At 35.5% G+C, this 18644-nt stretch overlaps 1 protein-coding gene across 5 annotated transcripts in view; it reads right to left on the bottom strand.

Moving 5' to 3' along the window:
- The window catches only part of RAPH1 (Ras association (RalGDS/AF-6) and pleckstrin homology domains 1), an 88739-nt gene that overhangs the window by 25667 nt on the left and 44428 nt on the right, over positions 1 to 18644 (bottom strand). For 2 of the 5 annotated variants that reach the window (XM_068544619.1, XM_068544620.1), the window contains exons 5-7: positions 14005 to 14085; positions 8703 to 8777; positions 175 to 252 (exon numbers count right to left, since the gene is read on the bottom strand). In XM_068544619.1, the coding sequence (XP_068400720.1) occupies positions 175 to 252; positions 8703 to 8777; positions 14005 to 14085 (234 nt within the window). The remainder of the gene's footprint in view (positions 1 to 174; positions 253 to 8702; positions 8778 to 14004; positions 14086 to 18644) is intronic. The other 3 variants (XM_068544616.1, XM_068544617.1, XM_068544618.1) reach the window with 3 other exon arrangements.

Raw genomic sequence — 18644 nt, 5'->3', positions numbered from 1 at the left:
ATTTCTTTTATAATGCATTTTATCCACAAAACAATACATGTGAAAAATGTATTAGAAAGAAATACCCCTCTATAGCTTGCTATATCTTAGAGCTACGTTACGTAAACAAGGCAATTCTTCATAAACCCGTAAAACAGATACAAATCCCAAACCAAGAAAAAGCCCAAATATCACCTTTTTCACTTGTGCCTCTTTAATTTTCTCTAGGGCAACTCTGATCTTCTCAGCTTTCAATTTTGCTGCCTGTTCTTCCTGTGAACACAAAGCACTTCAGATAAACTAATGCTAAAACAATGAGAATTTTTTGAGAAGTCGCTTTATACTTAAGGATGCTGCTAAAATTGAATTTCAGTAAGAATATAACTTCACACACTTATATAGAGAACATTTTAAAAATAACCATGTTCACAAAGTGAGAGCAGACATATTATAACGGAACATTTTTTAAGATGCAGACTTGAAGATCTCTTATAATAAGACTAGATTTTCATATTCTAGTGATGTAGTAAATTAATTTAATTTTAATTTAATCCAACAGTTTAATTCTCGACTGTCAATCTGAAGCAGATAAATTTCAGGTTTCAGGATAGGGAAAACATGAGGGTATCTGTGGGTCTGCCAGTGACTCTGAATTTATACCCCCTCCAAAGTACAGGCAATCTTTTGCATAGTAATGTTCTGTCCTGTCACACTGAAAACATATCATCATCATAAAAATAGCAAAAAACCAGTATCAATTTATCTCTTTGCAGCCATATAAAAATACTTGATAAAAAATGTAGGTATGTTCATATTAATATACAAATACAAATAGAGGAGTCTGCATTAAATTCTTAGGTTTTACTCTGCTTTGGAACAGTCACACAATATAATCAATGTCTCATGTCTCTAAATGCAATTTTGTTTTTATTAATTCATGGATAAAAGTTCTTAAAATACTAAATATAATTTTCCAAATATTTAACTTACAGTAATTTCTACTTTATAAAATTTAGATTACAAGTAGTAATAAAATAAAACTAGACTTAAAACATTTGCCTATTTTCTCCTAGAACAACACATAGTACTGTAATACTGGTACTTACTTGTACTTTCCAGCAATAGGCCATAGTACACTGTAGCATTAATCTCCAATTGAAAAAGACTCATGTAAGTAAACTTTTGCTTATAATAAAGGATTCCTTTTTAATTCTAAGCTTTTGGTTGCTCTAGCAAATATCTAAAATACCTAAGAAAAACATTAAATGCCATATTATATATTTACTTAATATGACTTTAAAAAAAAAAAAAAAGAGAGAAACCTATTTACATCAGCTGAACTTTATCTGCTCTGGATTGTGATTAAACACCACAATCCATGTGTTATTCTTCGTTAAAAAGCTAAAGTTTCTAGGGCAAAAAAACAAAAACTCAATTCATTTAATAGATTATTCCCTGTTCTCCTAAATTCTGTTGGCTTTCTTATTTTTTAACTGCTTCTCTTTCCATTTCACACTCTAGGCTGACTCCCCTCATTTCAAGCTTAGTATTTACTACTCTGTGGAACAGAGAAGAAAACAGTGGTTAGGAAGGACAGTGGGTCTGTTTGCCAGAAATCTGATCCATTTCAATGAAAGCAGCCAGTGAATTAACATAATAACTAAGGTCTGGAAATACTATCTGTAAACCCAATTAGACACAGAATGAAGAACTGCATTTTAACAATGGAGAGGAGTAAGATAAGACTTGATTCTTAGATATACTCCTTTGATTAAATCATCCTACCTCCGCCTTTATGCAAATAAACAAATTACAGAATTAGAAAATATGTTGACTGTATATTTTAACATAAGATACGTTTTTTTCTTTTTAAAGCAGGCTATAAAATGAGAAAACTAGACTATTGTCATTAAAACTCTCAGTTTCTAGAATTCTGTGTCTTAGAGAAACAAAATCATTATTAAATTACCAAACCCTATGTGTTTCTGATGAGTAGAGCACTATTCTATACAGGAATTTTAAGTACTAGCATTTTCCAGCGGTTTTTATGAAATCAGTTATTTCATCATATTTTGGAAGAGAAAGAGGGAAGCAGAAGTTTTATGAGTGTTTTCTCAATGGGATAATAATTGTATGTTCTTCATGGCTCATTTGCCACATCCTTATATTGGTATAAATGGCTGCTATAAAGAAGAAAAATTTACCAAGGCATAATTTCGAATTTCACTTCATATTTCTGAAAAGCAAATTTAAATCTCTAAGTCTGAAGAGGAAAAACTGATAGTATCAATGCTTTGTGTATCTGGAACATAAACATGAGCTTCTAAAAGGCCAAATTCTTTTATGATATTATAATTAATCTGCAGAAGTTAAAAAATGTTTAGAAGATTTCCTCAAAGCCAAAAAAAATTTTTAAGAAAAAGAGAATATTCAAGAGAATGAGAGGACAAGCCATAGACTAGGAGAAAATATTTGTAAAATATTTATCAGAATATTATCACATCTGATAAAGGACTATTATCCAAAATATACAAAGAGCTTTTAAAGCTCAACAAGAAAATGAACAACCCAATTTAAAAACTGGGCCAAAAACCTGAACAGAACTCACCAAAGCTTACACAGATGGCAAATAGCCTGTGAAAAGATGCTCATGTCATATGTCGCTAGAGAATTGCTATCGTTGTTTTAATTTAAACAACGATATACCACTACACACATATTAGAATGGCCAAAATCCAAAACACTGAAAACATCAAATGCTGGCGAGGCTGTGGAGCAACAGGAACTCTCAGTCATCGCTGGTGGGGATGCAAAAGGGTGCGGCCACTTTAGGAGACAGTCCGGTGGTTTCTTACAGAACTAAACATGCTCTTACAATATGATCCAGTAATCAAGCTCCTTAATATCTACCGAAATGAGCTGAAAACTTACCTCCACCCAAAAACCTGCGCACAGATGCTTATAGCAGCTTTCTCTATAACTGCCAAAAATTGGAAGCAACCAAGATATCCTTCAGTAGACAAATGGATAAACTGTACTACATCCAGACCATGGAATATTATTCAGTGCTAAAAAAAAAAATGAGCTATCGAGCCATGAAAAGACATGGAGGAACCTTAAATGCATATGACTAAGTGAAAGAAGCCAACCTGAAAAGGCTACATATTGTATGATTCCAACTATATGACATTCTGAAAAAGTAAAACCATGGAGACAGTAAAAAGATTAATGGTTGTCACAGGTTAGGGAGAGGGAGGGATGAACAGGTGGAGTACAGAGGATTTTTGTGGGAGTGAAACTACTCTGTATGATACTATAATGATAGCTACACATCATTACCCATTGGTCCAAAGCCATAGAATGTACAACATCAAGAGTGAACCCTAATGTAAACTATGGACTCTGGGTGATAATAATGGTCAACACTTGTTCATCGATTATAACAAACGTGCCACTCTGGTGGGGGATGTTGATATGGGGGAAGCTATGCACGTGTGAGGGCAAGCGGTATATTGGAAACCTCTGTACCTCCTTCTCAATTTTATTGTGAACCTAACACTGCTCTTAAAAAATAGTCTATTCAAAAATGGAATATAAAAATTTAAATACAGCATTCTGATATTGGTTATAAATACCAAAACAGTATTTTCATACTCCCATTTTATTATGATATTATTTACCAAATACAATAGAATACAACCATTGCTATCTTTCGAAGCACTGACATAAAAAGTCATTCAATTGTAAGATTGATTTAAACTCCCAGATCAGTTTCTGCTCCACAGGCTAAAAAGTTGACACATAGGAAGAAAGGATTAAAGAAACAAGAGAAACAACCAATTAACATACATTAAACCAATTAGATTTCCTAGCCATCAATAAAAACCATTTTTATGTAGAGCAGCCAGGTGGGCCTATTTTAACATCCAAACTCAGCTATTCTTGCATTTGCTCAAAATACTACTCTTAATAAATACATAAATTGGTCAAATTTGAATTTAAGAACTGTGCGCTTAATTTCAACCTCGGCAAATTTTAGTTTATTCTTCTCCAGTTTATTAGCAAGGATAATCAATCCCTGCTAGAAGCTTTTTGAAGAAACAATTGATCAAAATACCTCTAACTATTAGAGTTTGAATGTCACTGGAGCAAAACTGGAAATAAAAATATTTGTATCAAATTGCAAGATTCATAGTTTTATACTTCCCATGGGTAATAAGCTCTTCCTCAGAAAGTTGGCTTGTATCTACTATATTTAAGCTAGAATTATATCTTTTAACCATAACAACCATAGAAAGGAAGAAATTGTTTCAAGCTCAGAGTGCTGTGCAATACAGGAAAGGTCAATAAATCTTTGCTGATGTGTTTAGATTATATACTTAGAAGACATCTAATAGTTTACTTATTTAGGCAATGCAAATCTCTGTTCAACGTCTGCAGGCCAAGTTTAATACAAAGAACAAAGCTTTATTCATCCCATGTTCTCTTCTGCTTGTTAAAGTTGACAAACTCAGGTCTTAAGTCTTCTGCCCCTTATCTTTGGGCTATTCCTTTGTTCACACTGTTTGTCTCACAACCATCCTAAACATAAGTAAAAGATACCTCACACATATAACAACTTAACTTTCTCTCCTACCTCTACCCTTAAAAGGGCAAGAGACAACCTATTTTTCCACCTGAAAAACTCCCGTGTGGCTATCAATAACCATCAAATGCCAAGCCTCCTCAAATTTACATAAAGGACAAAAACTCCGCTAAGATCTTATGATTAAATGAAAGCCAATGCCCTGGTTACAAAGTGTTACAGCATTCTCTTCAGCGTAAAAATTAGAATACTTAGAGAAAAGAGTTACAGTTGCAAAGAACTGGCTAGTGAATTCCTTCAAGCAAGAAATTATTAAGGCTTTGTGGGTTCAGAACCAATGGGATTGAAATTAAGGAGCTGAAGAGTAGTTAGCAGTTTCTTTGAGGTCAAGTTTGTTTCACAGATTACAATAAAGTTGTGTAAATTAAAATGATTCAAAGAAAACTTGGATTGATGAACAGTTTAATGCCCACAAAATGTTCTATTCTATAAAACTGCTTAGAGACAAAATAATAATAGTAACAACTAGTCCACTTCCCCCTGAAGAAATCACGAAACAGATTCTTTCACTAAGAAGAGAACTAATATTAACTGAATACCTACTTGCCACACACTACAAGGCACGTATCTCATTTAATTCTCAATAATGCAGGGGCTAACGTTATTATTATTATGTCCACTGCACTAATTAAGGCCCAGAAAGACTTATCTTTCAGAGATCATACAGGCAGTTACCAAGTGAATAACTACTTGCTCTTTCTACCATGTCACAGTCCCTTTTGTCCTTAAGGATTATAGCATATACTTTGGGGATAACAGTAAATAAAAACTGCTTATCAAAAATAAAAGACTTTCAGTAATATAAAAGCACTTTTACAACTTCTCTGAAGCAAAGAAAAGGGTGGTTAACAGTACAGCAGTCCTTGAAACCTTGATGGTCACTAGAGGACCATTCTTTTACATGACAGATGTTTGTCGAGACTGTGCAGGCTTGGGCTTGAGTGCAGGGGATACAGAGTTCCTGCTCTCATGGAGCTTACATTTAACGAGAGACAAGAAAGAAATAGGTATGGGATAAGTCAGTTAGTGGTCACTTCTATGAAAAAAAATAAAATAAAGCAGGTTAAGGGAGTAAAGAGTGAAAGGAGGAGGTCAGGGAAAGCCTTTCAAATGGTACCCAGAGACTTAAGGGCATCAGATCAGCAACGTGTCTTTTGCCCATTGCTCCCATTTATGGCAAAATAGTCCTGTGCTGGCACTAATGCTGCTCCTAGAAGAAATAGGTTGGCATTGTTTTTGCAGAGGCTCCTGGCTCAGAACTGTATATGGGGTAGTTATTTCATTAACAGTGATATAATGACAACTGGATTGGTGATGGAAACAAACAAACAAAGCATTCTTTTTGCATTCTTGGCCTAAGCAGTGTTACTGTGTTCATTTTACTGTGTTCTAACTACCGCGTGTTACAAAGTCCTAGTTTGGAAAAGTGCAGGTCAGAGGTGAGTCAGTAACTGGGACACCATGCTTTTGGGTAAGGGGAACCAGACTGCCACACAGGTGGTATGAAAGAGGTATAAACTCAACTCAGCTTCAAAACAGCCATGTGCTCTGGTAGAGGGCACTGACATCGAGAGGTCCCTGTGGCTCTGGTTATCTAGGAATTTCTGCCCCCTCGTCCTTGACTCCATCCCCCACTCCACCCTAAATGTTTAGGTTCTATGCTACTGAGTCACCTTCCTGATCAAATGTCTTGTTGTATAAAAGCAGGGCAGTATATAGAGGTAGCTAGAGTCAGATGTTGGCCACATACACCAGTAATGCCACCACTTGGATCTGAGTAGCGATGGCTCTGACGCTGCAGTGAGTATCAACATCTCTTGGGCAAAGGGAGATGAGAAGTTACTGCCTGCATTTTTTCCAAACTTGCAAACACCTTCTCTCCCTGTGATAGGAACTCTGTTCTGTTCACTGCCATAGCTCAAGGGTTGTAAACAGTGTCTGGCACGTAATAGGTATTCAGTAAATATTTATTGAATGAAGTTATTCTCTTCAATAGAGTCTCATTGCATTTAGGGGAAAAAAAAAAAACAAAAACAACTCCTTAGTGTGCCTTGAATGATCTGATTCCTGTCTACCTCTCCAAACCTAAATCAAGATACTCATGTTTTCATTCAACTACTTAACTACTGTGGCTCCAGCAACATAATGTTTCTTCAGCTTCTCAAACATGCCAGCTTTTTTCTCCCTGGACCTCTCTACTTGGAACATTTCCCTTCACCCTCAAGCTGGCTTCTTTTCATCCTTCAAGCTTTACATTAAATGTCACCCCTTATAAGGGCTTTTGCCGATGTTACCATCTAAAGGAAATGTAGCCCTAATCCTTCCCCCCAGTATTCTCTATTACTTACCTTGTTTCCTTCATAGCACTTAACATGATTTAGAGTTTGTTTACATGCTTGCTTGTAAACATTTTTTATCTATATTCCTAAACAGACTGTGAGCTGCTGAGAGGGCAGGGAAGATGTCCACTTTATATAAAATTATTGTATATCCCGGCACCTAACGCAGTACATGACTAAACAAATATTTGTTGAATAAATAGGCAATGGAAATGGTAATATGTTACACTTCATCTGAGAGCAGCATACAAAATGCACTGGAGGAGGGACAGGCAAAAATAGAGACAAGAGTCGTGGCTCTAATAAAAAATACGAGGCTGCTTTAGGGTGGTGGCAATGGGAAGGAAATGGATGGGTGAACTCAACCAATCCTACAGATTATGACAAGCTTATTAGAGCTTTGAGATAATAAGTGAGAAGAAGAAAGGCACCATATGCCTCAAACCTGGGTAACTGGGAGAGTGGCAGCATTGTGAACAGAAACAGAGGCGTCAAAAGAAGAAAAGAGATATAAATGGTGAGGCCCCAGGGAGAGTGTGGTTAAGGAAGCTGAAGACCTGCAGAACTGGAGGTGCTGGTCCTCTTCCAGGAAATGTCTGACAGTGACCTCTCAGGAAGAGAGACCCGATCTATAACAGAGATCCTAGTTGAAGCTATGAGAGTGGATTCCAGAGAGAAGGAAGAGCTAAGAAAAAGGGAAGAATTTTGCTACGGTTATAAAGTACACAGCTACCACGTGCTTAAGATTTCTAAATTTCCCTCATCTTTAAGCTGCTTCTACCCTATTCCTAGATCTCCTTTAAGGAGAGAAACTCAAGCAAAAGAAAGGGTTTTATTGCTGATTCTTGAGTCTTCTCTTTGAGCTGTTATTCATGGAGATTTTAATTTTAGCTTTACCATCTTCTTTCACAAGTTTATAAAGTTAAGAAGAAATAATTTTTTAAAGAAAACCTCTGATACAATAATAAAAACTTAGAGACATAAACCATAATTACTTTGTATATTCTTCAGAAACTATCTATAACCAAGTCTGACATGCTTGAATTTAACATTATCTAAATAAAATAACAAAATAAAAACGTAACTTGTGAAGAGGTAGAAAGCTATTCAGCTTTCCTATTCTGTTCTTCCTGAGTTAATGATGACAGTGGCTAAGTGATTTTAAATTGTTGTAAAATGCCAGCCCAATGAACATCCAGCTGGACTGATTCAAACCTTTCTGAGGGCAGAGAAATGAGAAATTTAAATTGCAGCCTTCTCTTCCAATTTGATTAAACTAATGTAAAGTAAGATTCTGCTTATATAAATAAATGTTTAATTAAATGAGGCATTGATAATATAAACAAAAACTAAAAAACAAAGTTTGCTAAAGTACCTCACAGCATGGATGACCATCAGAAGTAAGTTAAAATTAAGCAATGATTTTTAGACTTCAAAATGAAATACAACGTTACACTAGAAAAAGTGCAACACACTTGGGCAGGCTGTCAGGTATTTACGAAAGTTAAAAACTAGTGAAAAATTACTGAAATTATTTTCTACTCTCAGTATTTTCTGATAGTTATTAAGATCAGTAAATAATTACCTTCAGTAAGAGAAAAAAATACCTCTATTAAGAACAAAGGTACAAAAACAAGAAAGCACAACCTGAGAAATCTGAGAGCACAGTCAAAAACAGAAATTACATTCTACCTATAAGGCAATAAATATTTACATGCAGGTGGAAGAAGTAGTATCACCTTGGTCAGCAAATGAGAAGGTTTTCCTGCAATGTTTCTCAGAAGAAGGGAGGTTTCCCTGTCCAGATAGGAGTGCTTGTGCAGAAAAAGAGAGAGAAACAAACAAACAAAAAAGGCAATAGAAGTCAGTGGAGGTTTTATGTGATTAAAATACAACGTTGACAAAGCAAGAATGATTCTCTACCATTAATTTCATACTTTACCTAAACTCAATGAAATATGACCAAATTAAACAAAAGAAAAAGAAAAGGAGGGGGAGGGAAAGACACCACCTTTGCCAGTAGGCATGCCCTAGCCCACTCCTGGCTGACCACCCAGCTCTGGGAAAATGGATCACACCCTGCAAAGATCACAGAGCAATTTGTCTTTTAGGGCCGTGCTTGTGAGTGCTGTGTACACAGCACAAACAAACAGGTGTCAGAGACGAATGACTATCCCTATTCCTTCCTCAGTTTTAAAACTTCTGCAAGTATTTCTGACCAAATCAATGATAGCCACACCAAGAGGAAAAATGTCCATAAAGATTTTGCCTAATGGTATCACTTGTTTTCAGTAAACTTTTATTAATTCACTCATTATATCAGTATTACTAGTACTGGGTTGCCCAAGTAAAGGACTTGTATAGCAAATGAATGATATAAACAAAATATTATGAAGTGTTTTCCCTTAAATTGGTTAAATTAATTCAATTAGTATATTTTCATAGAAATGATTTGTGAATAACATAGTCCCTAACTGACCTCTTCCCCCTTAAAACCTTTTTAGTAACACATTGTAAGTTATGCTTTTGCAATTGTATTTATTAAACTCATATAGTATAAATTGCAGCTGTTTTGATATACGTATAATTCAGACTTGCTTACCCCTAAATAATTCTAAGTTAGTATTTATTTTTTAATGTTATGTAGTTACTAACCACCATTTAAAACAATGCATGGCACAGCTGAGTGGAGTTACAGAAAGTATTCTATAATATTATATTTTATAAATCTAAGTATATATCAAGTTATTCTTGAGAAACAAATTTTTTGGAGAGAAATACTAGAACAGCACCTACTCTCATAAAGTCCATTGTCACTGATAACAAGATACACTACTTCAAAATTAAAACACTGTTACAGAAAATAATATTAACTTAATCTTTGCTCATATCTACACTATGTTGAGTTGGGTTTGCTATACTGTATGTCACTGCCTGTATTTTTTTTTTTTTTAGCTTTTAGTTCAAGATGAACCTTACAGGCATACCTGCCCCTTTCACCCACTGCTGGGGGGGAAGAAAACAAAAACCAAAACAAACACACAAAAAACCCCCTAAGATTTAAAACAAAAACTGGACATTTTCATCAATATTAGCACTAAAAGGTCAAACAATAATAAGAAGAGAGAAAATTATCTCTAGGTCCTCATTTACCTAGATGGTATAATCCCCTGAAGGTAAAGATTAGTTGGCTCACCTATAAAAACGCCAGGTAAGCAGAAATTTCTGAAAATTCAATTTAATTTGAGGTTAGCAATCAGCTAAGACCAGGAAGAAAACTGAGAAGGAAAATTAAAAAGAGCAACTATAACTTTCATTGCTCTTATTCCCATTCATTTTTTGTTATTCATATATAATGGGAAAAACGTATTCTTACGTAATTATGTAGAACACATAGAAAATAATTTCTTGAAAACCTAGTCCTATTCATCTTACTCATAAAAGTTACTTTCTCAGATAAAGAGCCCCCAAATGAGTAGAATATCTATATTCAGATAATTATTTTTCAAATTAAAGAAAAAGTCTGCTTGAGGCCATCGAAACAAACTGTTCTTTGGTAAATATAATTCTAGACATTAAATTCAAGTTTAAACTTAAAAAAAAAGATCTTACAAAATTCACTCAATCAGTCTTCAAACTCAAATCACCTCAAGACTTCAAATCACTAAAAAAATCTATATCTGATCGGTAAGAGACAATATTATCTAACTGTATTTGTTTAAAGACCCAGAAGTAGAAGTTACTGATTTTAAAATACTGAAAGGTTTAAATACCTTAAAATAAAAAGAGGATAATCATTATGGTTGGTGACCCCCCAAAACGCCACATCTAAAAAAATGAGACTACAAGCAGTAGCTGAACAAGATCATAAAGCCCTTTGTGTTCGGGACAGTCTCTCAGCCGTGCACTGCTCAACCACTAGCCAGGGCTCCACGTTCCCTCTAAGCTACAGCTATTTGTAGCAGAAAAAAACCGAAAATCTAGAAACCAGAAGCAGCTAGCACCTTCCCTTCAATAAATGCCTTATCTACCTTCCCCTACTGGCGCCCGTCACGCATTGCTCTAGAATTGCTCAGGAGGGCGGTGCGGGCGGCCCAGAACTGGTTACTGGAGAAAGATGCGAGAGGGATGAGGAGAGTGGTGTGCAGGTGGAGGACTGAGAAAAGGGAAAAGACACAGTGTTCTGGGCACACTGTTAAATCAGCCTCAGTCTTGGTACACGTTGCTGGTAACAAAAATGCACATAGCTTCATTTACATAGTGCCTTCTTATATTTTCTTTCATTTACCACTAACAACACAAAGTCAGTAGCCTATTTTTAATCCATTTCACTGGTGTATTAGCCCATTTTCTCTCTCTCGTCTATTTCCCTCCTTTTTTCATTTATTCACTATTTATTCAATGTTGAACCTGGAACCATGCCAGGCACTGGAGATGCAAAGGCACTCTCTGCTCTCACAGAGTTTAGAGTCTAATAGGGAGATAACTGGCAACTATAATACAGTATGTTAAGTGGTATAGGAGCAAGTAAGAGGTAGAGACAGTGTCTAAACCCAAATTAGGGGCTCAGCAAAGTATTTCTGAAAAAGCCTAGAGTCCTGGAGGATGAGTAGGAGGCAGCTGTGGGTGGGGTGGAGGGTAGAGACAGAGCAAAGGGAGATTTCAGTGGTTCTCAACTTGGGTGGTGCTTCCCTCAAGGAGGCATTTCATAAAAAGCTGGGGATATTTTGAGCTGTCACAATGAGGAGAAGGGGGCATTACTGGTATTTATGAGGAGGGAAGTCAGAAATGCTAGATGCCCTGCAAGCACGGAACAATGTCATATAATAACAAGTCCCACATCACACATGAATTTTTAATGTCCTTATTATAGATGGGAATTCCTGTTGATAACAATCTGAGTTTAGAACTCAGTAACTCCATTTTACACATAAGAACAAAGTATTTCTATATAATTTTGATATTCAGTGACTCTTTCAGGAATGCTATTTACCATGTAAAACAAATTGAGGGAAGCCTGCACTTAATTCCCGTTCAACATTTACCAAGAATTATTCATTATGTTGGAAAATCATTTCACCAATGGAAACCCAGCTTGAAGTAAGATTTGCCAATACGAGAACTGGTAGTTTCAGTGTGCACTCGGTCACATGCAAATAAATGACAGGAGAGAGTTGAGATTCCTTTTAACAGAATTAAGAACCAGATACTGTTAAATTAATGAAAAGACATGAAAGGCAGGAATTTCACTGAGTTTCATTAGCACAGATTATTTTAAAATATTTCAATTACTCTATCTTTCAGAATTATTTAAAATATAGCACAATAAGAAATCTGTAATGTAAAAATAAAAAGTCAAATGTAAAAATCATTTTATCACTACCTCATCCCACACTACAAGGCAGGGAATAATTTTGTCACTACAATTATAAATAAGCATCATCTTATTTGCAAGAAATTTGTACTTCACCATTTTCTTTTCTTTGGCAATCTATAAATTGTGTCAGCACATTATCCCTACTTCATTTAAGGTTATTTCCCTTTTTAAAATTACCATATACAGGAACGTTTTGTCTGCTATTATGTGCCATAACATGTTTTAATTCTGGGTCCACCCGTATTTCTGCTTTGTTTTTCCTGTAAAAATGACTTCTGATCTCACTTTTCTGAAATCCAAAGTTCTTAATTATAAGTAGGTATAGGATTTGACTACTTCATTGTATCTTTTAAGTGGCCAATAATTTAAAACCTGAAATAGATACATTATAATATAAATTATTTTTGGCTATTTCTCCTTCATACTAGGTGTTAGGGCATTAAATTCACTAAAAAAAACACACAAAAAACAGGTATGTAGGTAAGTTATATTATCTATGAATTTCATTTGGGATAGTAAAAGTAGTGTTATAAATTATTTGTTACAGAATAGGGGTATTGGGACTGAAAGGACTGAGAACTGCTGCCTAGGTGGAAGAGACAAGTAGGTGACAATGCAGATATTACAGTACGAGTGGCTGATGCTTAAGAATGTAGGGGAGGGGCCAAAGGTAAGGTTGGAGAAGTGTTTTTCACTAAGCAGGATATATAACCCATTAGTGGGTTGTGGAATCAATTCACTGGGTTACTACCAGTATTTTTAAAGGATAGGAAGGAAGGAAGGGAGGGAGGAAGGGAAGGAGGGGAGAAGGGAAGGGAAGGAGGGGAGAAGGGAAGGGAAGGAGGGGAGAAGGGAAGGGAAGGAGGGGAGAAGGGAAGGGAAGGAGGGGAGAAGGGAAGGTCAGAGGGAATCTGATTCAACGGGGTGGGGGGGGGGTCAGGGATTTTTTTTTTTTTTTTAATGCTTCACAGATGACTCTGAAGCAGCACTGGCTAATGGAAATATAATACGAACTACGAACGTAACTTAAAGTTTTCTAGTAACCACTTTTTTAAAAAAGTAAAAGGAAAATGATGAAATAAATATTAGCATCTTTTATTTTACATTCCTTTTTTCATACTAAGTCTTCAAACTCCAGGACGTGTTTTTATCTTTATAGCACATCTCAGTTTGGATTACCGCGTGAAGTGCTTCATAGCCTCACGTGGCTCGTGGCTACCGCATAGAGCAGCACAGCGCTGAAGCAGCCGGGTTTGTCAACCACGGACCAGAGGATACATTTTTGAAGAGATGAGGTTTTCTGTTAAGCATCAGTGCAGAAGAGTCATTACAGTTGATATCCCCATTCTGAAGAACAGCTAAATTTGGTAATATCTTGAGAAATTTACAGAAGCCCTTAGCTTAAGAATAAAAAAGGTTCTGATATAAAATTTCTCTATACCAGATATACAACCACCAACATAATCTTACCATGAGTTTTAATATTCAATGGTACTGTATCATACCGTTGCTCATTTGTTTCTGCTTATTTACTGAGCTTTGTTTGTGTTCAAAAAATTGAGATATACGACAAGGTTCCACCATCAGGAGTTCTAGAGAATGCATTCCTCTTTGCTGATAAAATTTAAGTAGTCCCAATGGACAGACATGTTTACAGAACTTACAGGTGTCAGCTCAGCCTGTTCTTCTGTGAAGTCAATGTGACGCTTGGCCTGCTTGCTGGGACATCTCAGAGAAATAGCATGCTGTGAAAATGCAGGAAGGAAGAAAATGACAGGTAAAGGAGGTGGAAGAGGGCAGTTCTCATTGTCATGCAGGAAGAGAAAAAGATCACTGAAATGAATCATTGAAACAAAATAGTAATGAAAAGTTGCATGCACCTCATTATACTGTGCAAAAATAGAAAAGGTAAGAACCAGATGATCCTAACCCTTGATAATTTAAGGATAACCTCACTCTCCTTCTGGACAGTAGAGCTCTATTGGAGAACTACACAGAAACAGTGTGCCCACTACCAATTCATACTGAACCTCAACTGGGCCTTAACTGTTCTTTGGCAGTACTCTTAATCTTTTCTCCTCTCTCTAAGTCATTCCCTCTAAGCTTGTTCTTAGAGGGAACAAGTAGTTTCCAAGTTCTTCAACTTCCTGGTTTCATCCTTCAACCTCTTCCTATGACCTCACTTCCTTCCATTTCTAAGAAAATTGCATCTATCATGAGGATCTTCATCCCTAAAATGTATCCTATAACTACACCCATAGTCTCATCCTTCTCTCCACTTCTATATGAGTAAATACCCTTTTTTCCCCTCCAAAGCTAACCATGTCCTAGATCCCACTCATTCCCCTTCTAATATCTCAGTCTCTGATACTCAACTGGTCTAGCTTATTGGGGCTGAGAAGGACAGAAAAATATTCAATTCTTCTGGGTACCCTCCTCTTGTTAAACTATTATTTTTTACTTTCATTATTTTTTACTTTCGAATTCAGCTACAGTGTACCTCTTGCACTTATCCCTTAATTCCCTGCAGTCTAGCATCCACCTTTCTTCTCCAAAGTCTTCATCCTTTGAGTTGTAATGCATTCTGTAATTCATTCTCAAAGTCATCAATGACCTTTTAACCAAGGTTTCTGTCTTTCCTATCATAGTACTTTCCTCACTGTACTAAAATTGCTTCTTTGGTTGTCTGTATTGACACCCCTCTCCTCAGACAATAAATTATAATCTCCTAAGGACGTTGTGTATTATGTTCACAGTTTTATCCCTTACAGCCCGACACAGTGTCTAGGTGCTCCAATATTTATGGAATGTATGAATAACTATTACTTCTTGGCCTTCATGCCACTTGCTTGGCCAGATCAAGACTGTTTTTGCTTTCCTCTCTATACATTTTCTCAGTCAACATATCCTATAGCACTGTGTCAATCACTGCATCAATGGGAGGCCTATCAAATCTATAATGTCATTATCCTCATTTTTATGAAATAAAGACTTAAGTATTAAGGGCTAAAAAGGCATGATAAATGCAACCAACTCTCAAATGGTTCAGGAAAAAAATGTATATACATAAAAAATAATAAAGTGTGGCAAAATGTTAAAAATTAGTGAACATGAGTAAAGAGTTTCATGAGTTCTTTGTACTATTCTTTCAAATTTTTGTAAATTTGACATTATTTCAAAATAAAAAGTTTAAAAAATATATATTCTCTCTAGGCTCAATCTCACACAAGCTCCCATCATACTTCTAAACACTTATTGGTTAGTTAAAAAAAAAAAATCACAATCCAAGGTGTTCAACAAGAGATGGCTGCCTATATGCCATGTTAAACAGTATGATGGAACATTATATTATTAAAATTCAACATATCCTTACCAAAAATGAATATACATATGGGAAGTAACAAAGACAATAGAAAACAGTACCTATACAAACAAAGATTAAATGTTGTTACCTTAACGAAGATGAAAAGGGATTATGGAATGATAGAAATCATTTATTTAATGTTAAATAGGTTCCATTTCCATAAAATATTTAAATACTACAAAAAAGTTATCTTCCCAAATCTAATTTTTATCTTTTCTTCATCACTACTTTCACAAATCTAAAAGCTGTGCTCAAAACACGTAAGAGAAGTGAATGTGAAGGTCAATTCTGCACACAAATTTTGCTCCATACCTTCTCAGTTTCAAAAACTTTCATTTATTATAAAGCTATCACGTTCTCTATCAATCTCTCAAAAACTCTCCACAAATCTCTGCAAAGTAAGTTATGGATCACTACTTTCTTGAACTGAATCTGTAACGTGTTAAAAGTACCATTTATGAGCCAGAATCTTGTCGGGGGAGGATGTATAGAGAAGCATTGATCTGAACACAGGAGCCCAACCATAATCAAGAAATGACCTTCTACCAAAGCCATGGCTACAAAATAAAACACTTCGTTTTGGTAGCTCGCACCTTAGATAACAACTGGAAGAAAGTGGAGGTTTGTGAACACGCATTAATGCTTCAACAAAACGTTTATCATCTCTTACTGATATGTGTATGTGCTCTTCGCAAATATTAAAAATAAATATAGCGTGATGGTTAAGAATCCAGACCCTGCAGCCGGAGGGCCTGCTTTCAAGCCCCAGCTCAGTCGTTTCCCGGCAACGTGACTCTGGGCTTATTATTTAACCTGTTTCCTCATGTGTAAAATGGTGTAATGACAGCATTTATCTCCAAAAGTTGCTATAAACATTAATGAGTAATAATTACATTACTATTATATCAAAAGTGGGAAACCACCAGCCATCACCTGAATTTTATTTAAGCCTCAATTCATTTAGATTAGAGCTAGCTTATAGCTGTTAAATTTTAACAATATATTCAGGAATATACTAAAACACCACAAGATGGGGATGTTACTGCATAAATCTCTTTGCCTTTTTTCTTCTGCCCATGTAGTTCTGTCTCTAGGTCTGGATCCGAGAAGCACTGGCCAGTCTAGCCTTGTCTTGATCCTCCTTCAATTCTGTGATGAAGCAGCAAGGCATTGCTGTATGAGCTCTATAACCAGACTGTCTGGGTTCAAACCCTTGGGAAAGTTATTTAGTCACTCTGCCTTAGTTCCTTTCATTGTAAAATAGAGGTAATGGTACCTATTCCACTAGGCACTGTACAGATTCAGTGTGTTAAGCATGTAAAGCACAATGCCCAACACAGAATAAGTACTCAATATAGTAGCTGATATTATTTTCTCTTTTTCCCCCTCTTCCATTCATTCCTCTCCTAGATATGTAACTGGCCATTATATAGCCAGTATAAGGTCCTTTACCAGCTCTCCCAACACAAAACAGAAAAGAAAAACAAAACAGACCTAAAACCGAATAAAGAAGCGTTTTCACTTCCTCAAGGAAACACTGCACATATTTCTAAGAAACCCACACAATAAGGATCAGGGCATATATGCCAGTGTTGACTGGGTGGTGTGTCTGAAAAGTGTTTGAGTGATGACCAGGCTTTTCCCCTGGCTTTCACCAATCTTCAGTTCTTCTTTCATCTCATACCTATTCCTTCTACTAATCTCACTAGGCCAGTGAAATCTAGAATTAAACACCAAGTTGGTACATGTGAATAAATTTCACTGAGATGTAGCAACACAGCCACTAGAATTTTAGGCGAAATGTAGCTGTGATAATTAATAACCCCAATCTTTTAGATATGTAGGCCTCTTAAAGTTTCAGAAAGCCCTGTGCTCCCACCTGGTTAATACTTCAGAGCAAAAGGTTGTTTTCTAAGAATAATTTGGGCCTTCAATGCCAATGCTACCTGATATTACAACACAATTGCTGTTTTCTTTCCAATACCTCAAAATTTCTGCACACATTAATTCCTGAAATAGTTTGGGAAAGTGAAAGAAGTAAAGGAATTGCACTGAAGCTATGATATGCTGTGTTGCATATCACAAGTTATAATGGTGTATCCATGAAATATTTCATTTAAAAAACCCTATATACATAAGGAAAGAATATATAACACTGAAAAGTTTTAGTAGCTCAGATATTTAGGAAATTTTTCCTATCAAAATATTTATAATACAATCATCAAATATTCTTAAAGATTCAGCAAAACTTTTTGAATCTACCATAAACTTCAGTAAAAGCTTCTAAAAGGATTTTCATTTTAAAAACACATTTTTGTGTATAAAATTCCAAATTCAGAGGAATCATTAGTTTAAATCCCACCAGAAAATAAACATACAGGTATATTTTAGCACTAACCTTTTATCAGTAGACCCTACTTTATATAAAATTTATAACATGAAATTACTATTTAAATTTGAAAACTGCTGTCCTATTAAAAATTATTGTTTTATCAGTTAATGTGAATAAAAGTACCAGCAAGTCAGCTGCAACATTTATTTCACATTGCTTTAGATATAAAGAGCCCTAATTTACTTCAACTACAATGAATTCTAATTTTAAAAACTTAGCAAATGAACATTACTGATGGATTTCATAAGAATACTAACTAAAATTATTCTGTAATTCATTTTTATGTTTATCCATGGAAAATATTTTTATGCTTAAAGCACTCTTTAACATTCAGGGAATAATCATTTTTGATAATCAGCTTCACTTTATTTTTAAGATACTGATAAAAGTTGGGAGGCAAATGTTGTAGTTTTGGAATTCAAACATAGACTTCCCAGTTATTTGACCTACTTAATCTCTTCTTTGGAATAATGCCCGTACCAAAGGGATAGCGGAAGGCTTAAATGAAATAAACATATGTGAAGTGCCTGGAAGCACAGTATTTCAAC

This window comes from Eschrichtius robustus, chromosome 5 (assembly GCF_028021215.1).
Source record: "Eschrichtius robustus isolate mEscRob2 chromosome 5, mEscRob2.pri, whole genome shotgun sequence".
Lineage (NCBI taxonomy): Eukaryota > Metazoa > Chordata > Mammalia > Artiodactyla > Eschrichtiidae > Eschrichtius > Eschrichtius robustus.
Note: the sequence above shows the minus strand (reverse complement) of the source record. Positions and strands in the feature narration are given on the sequence as shown.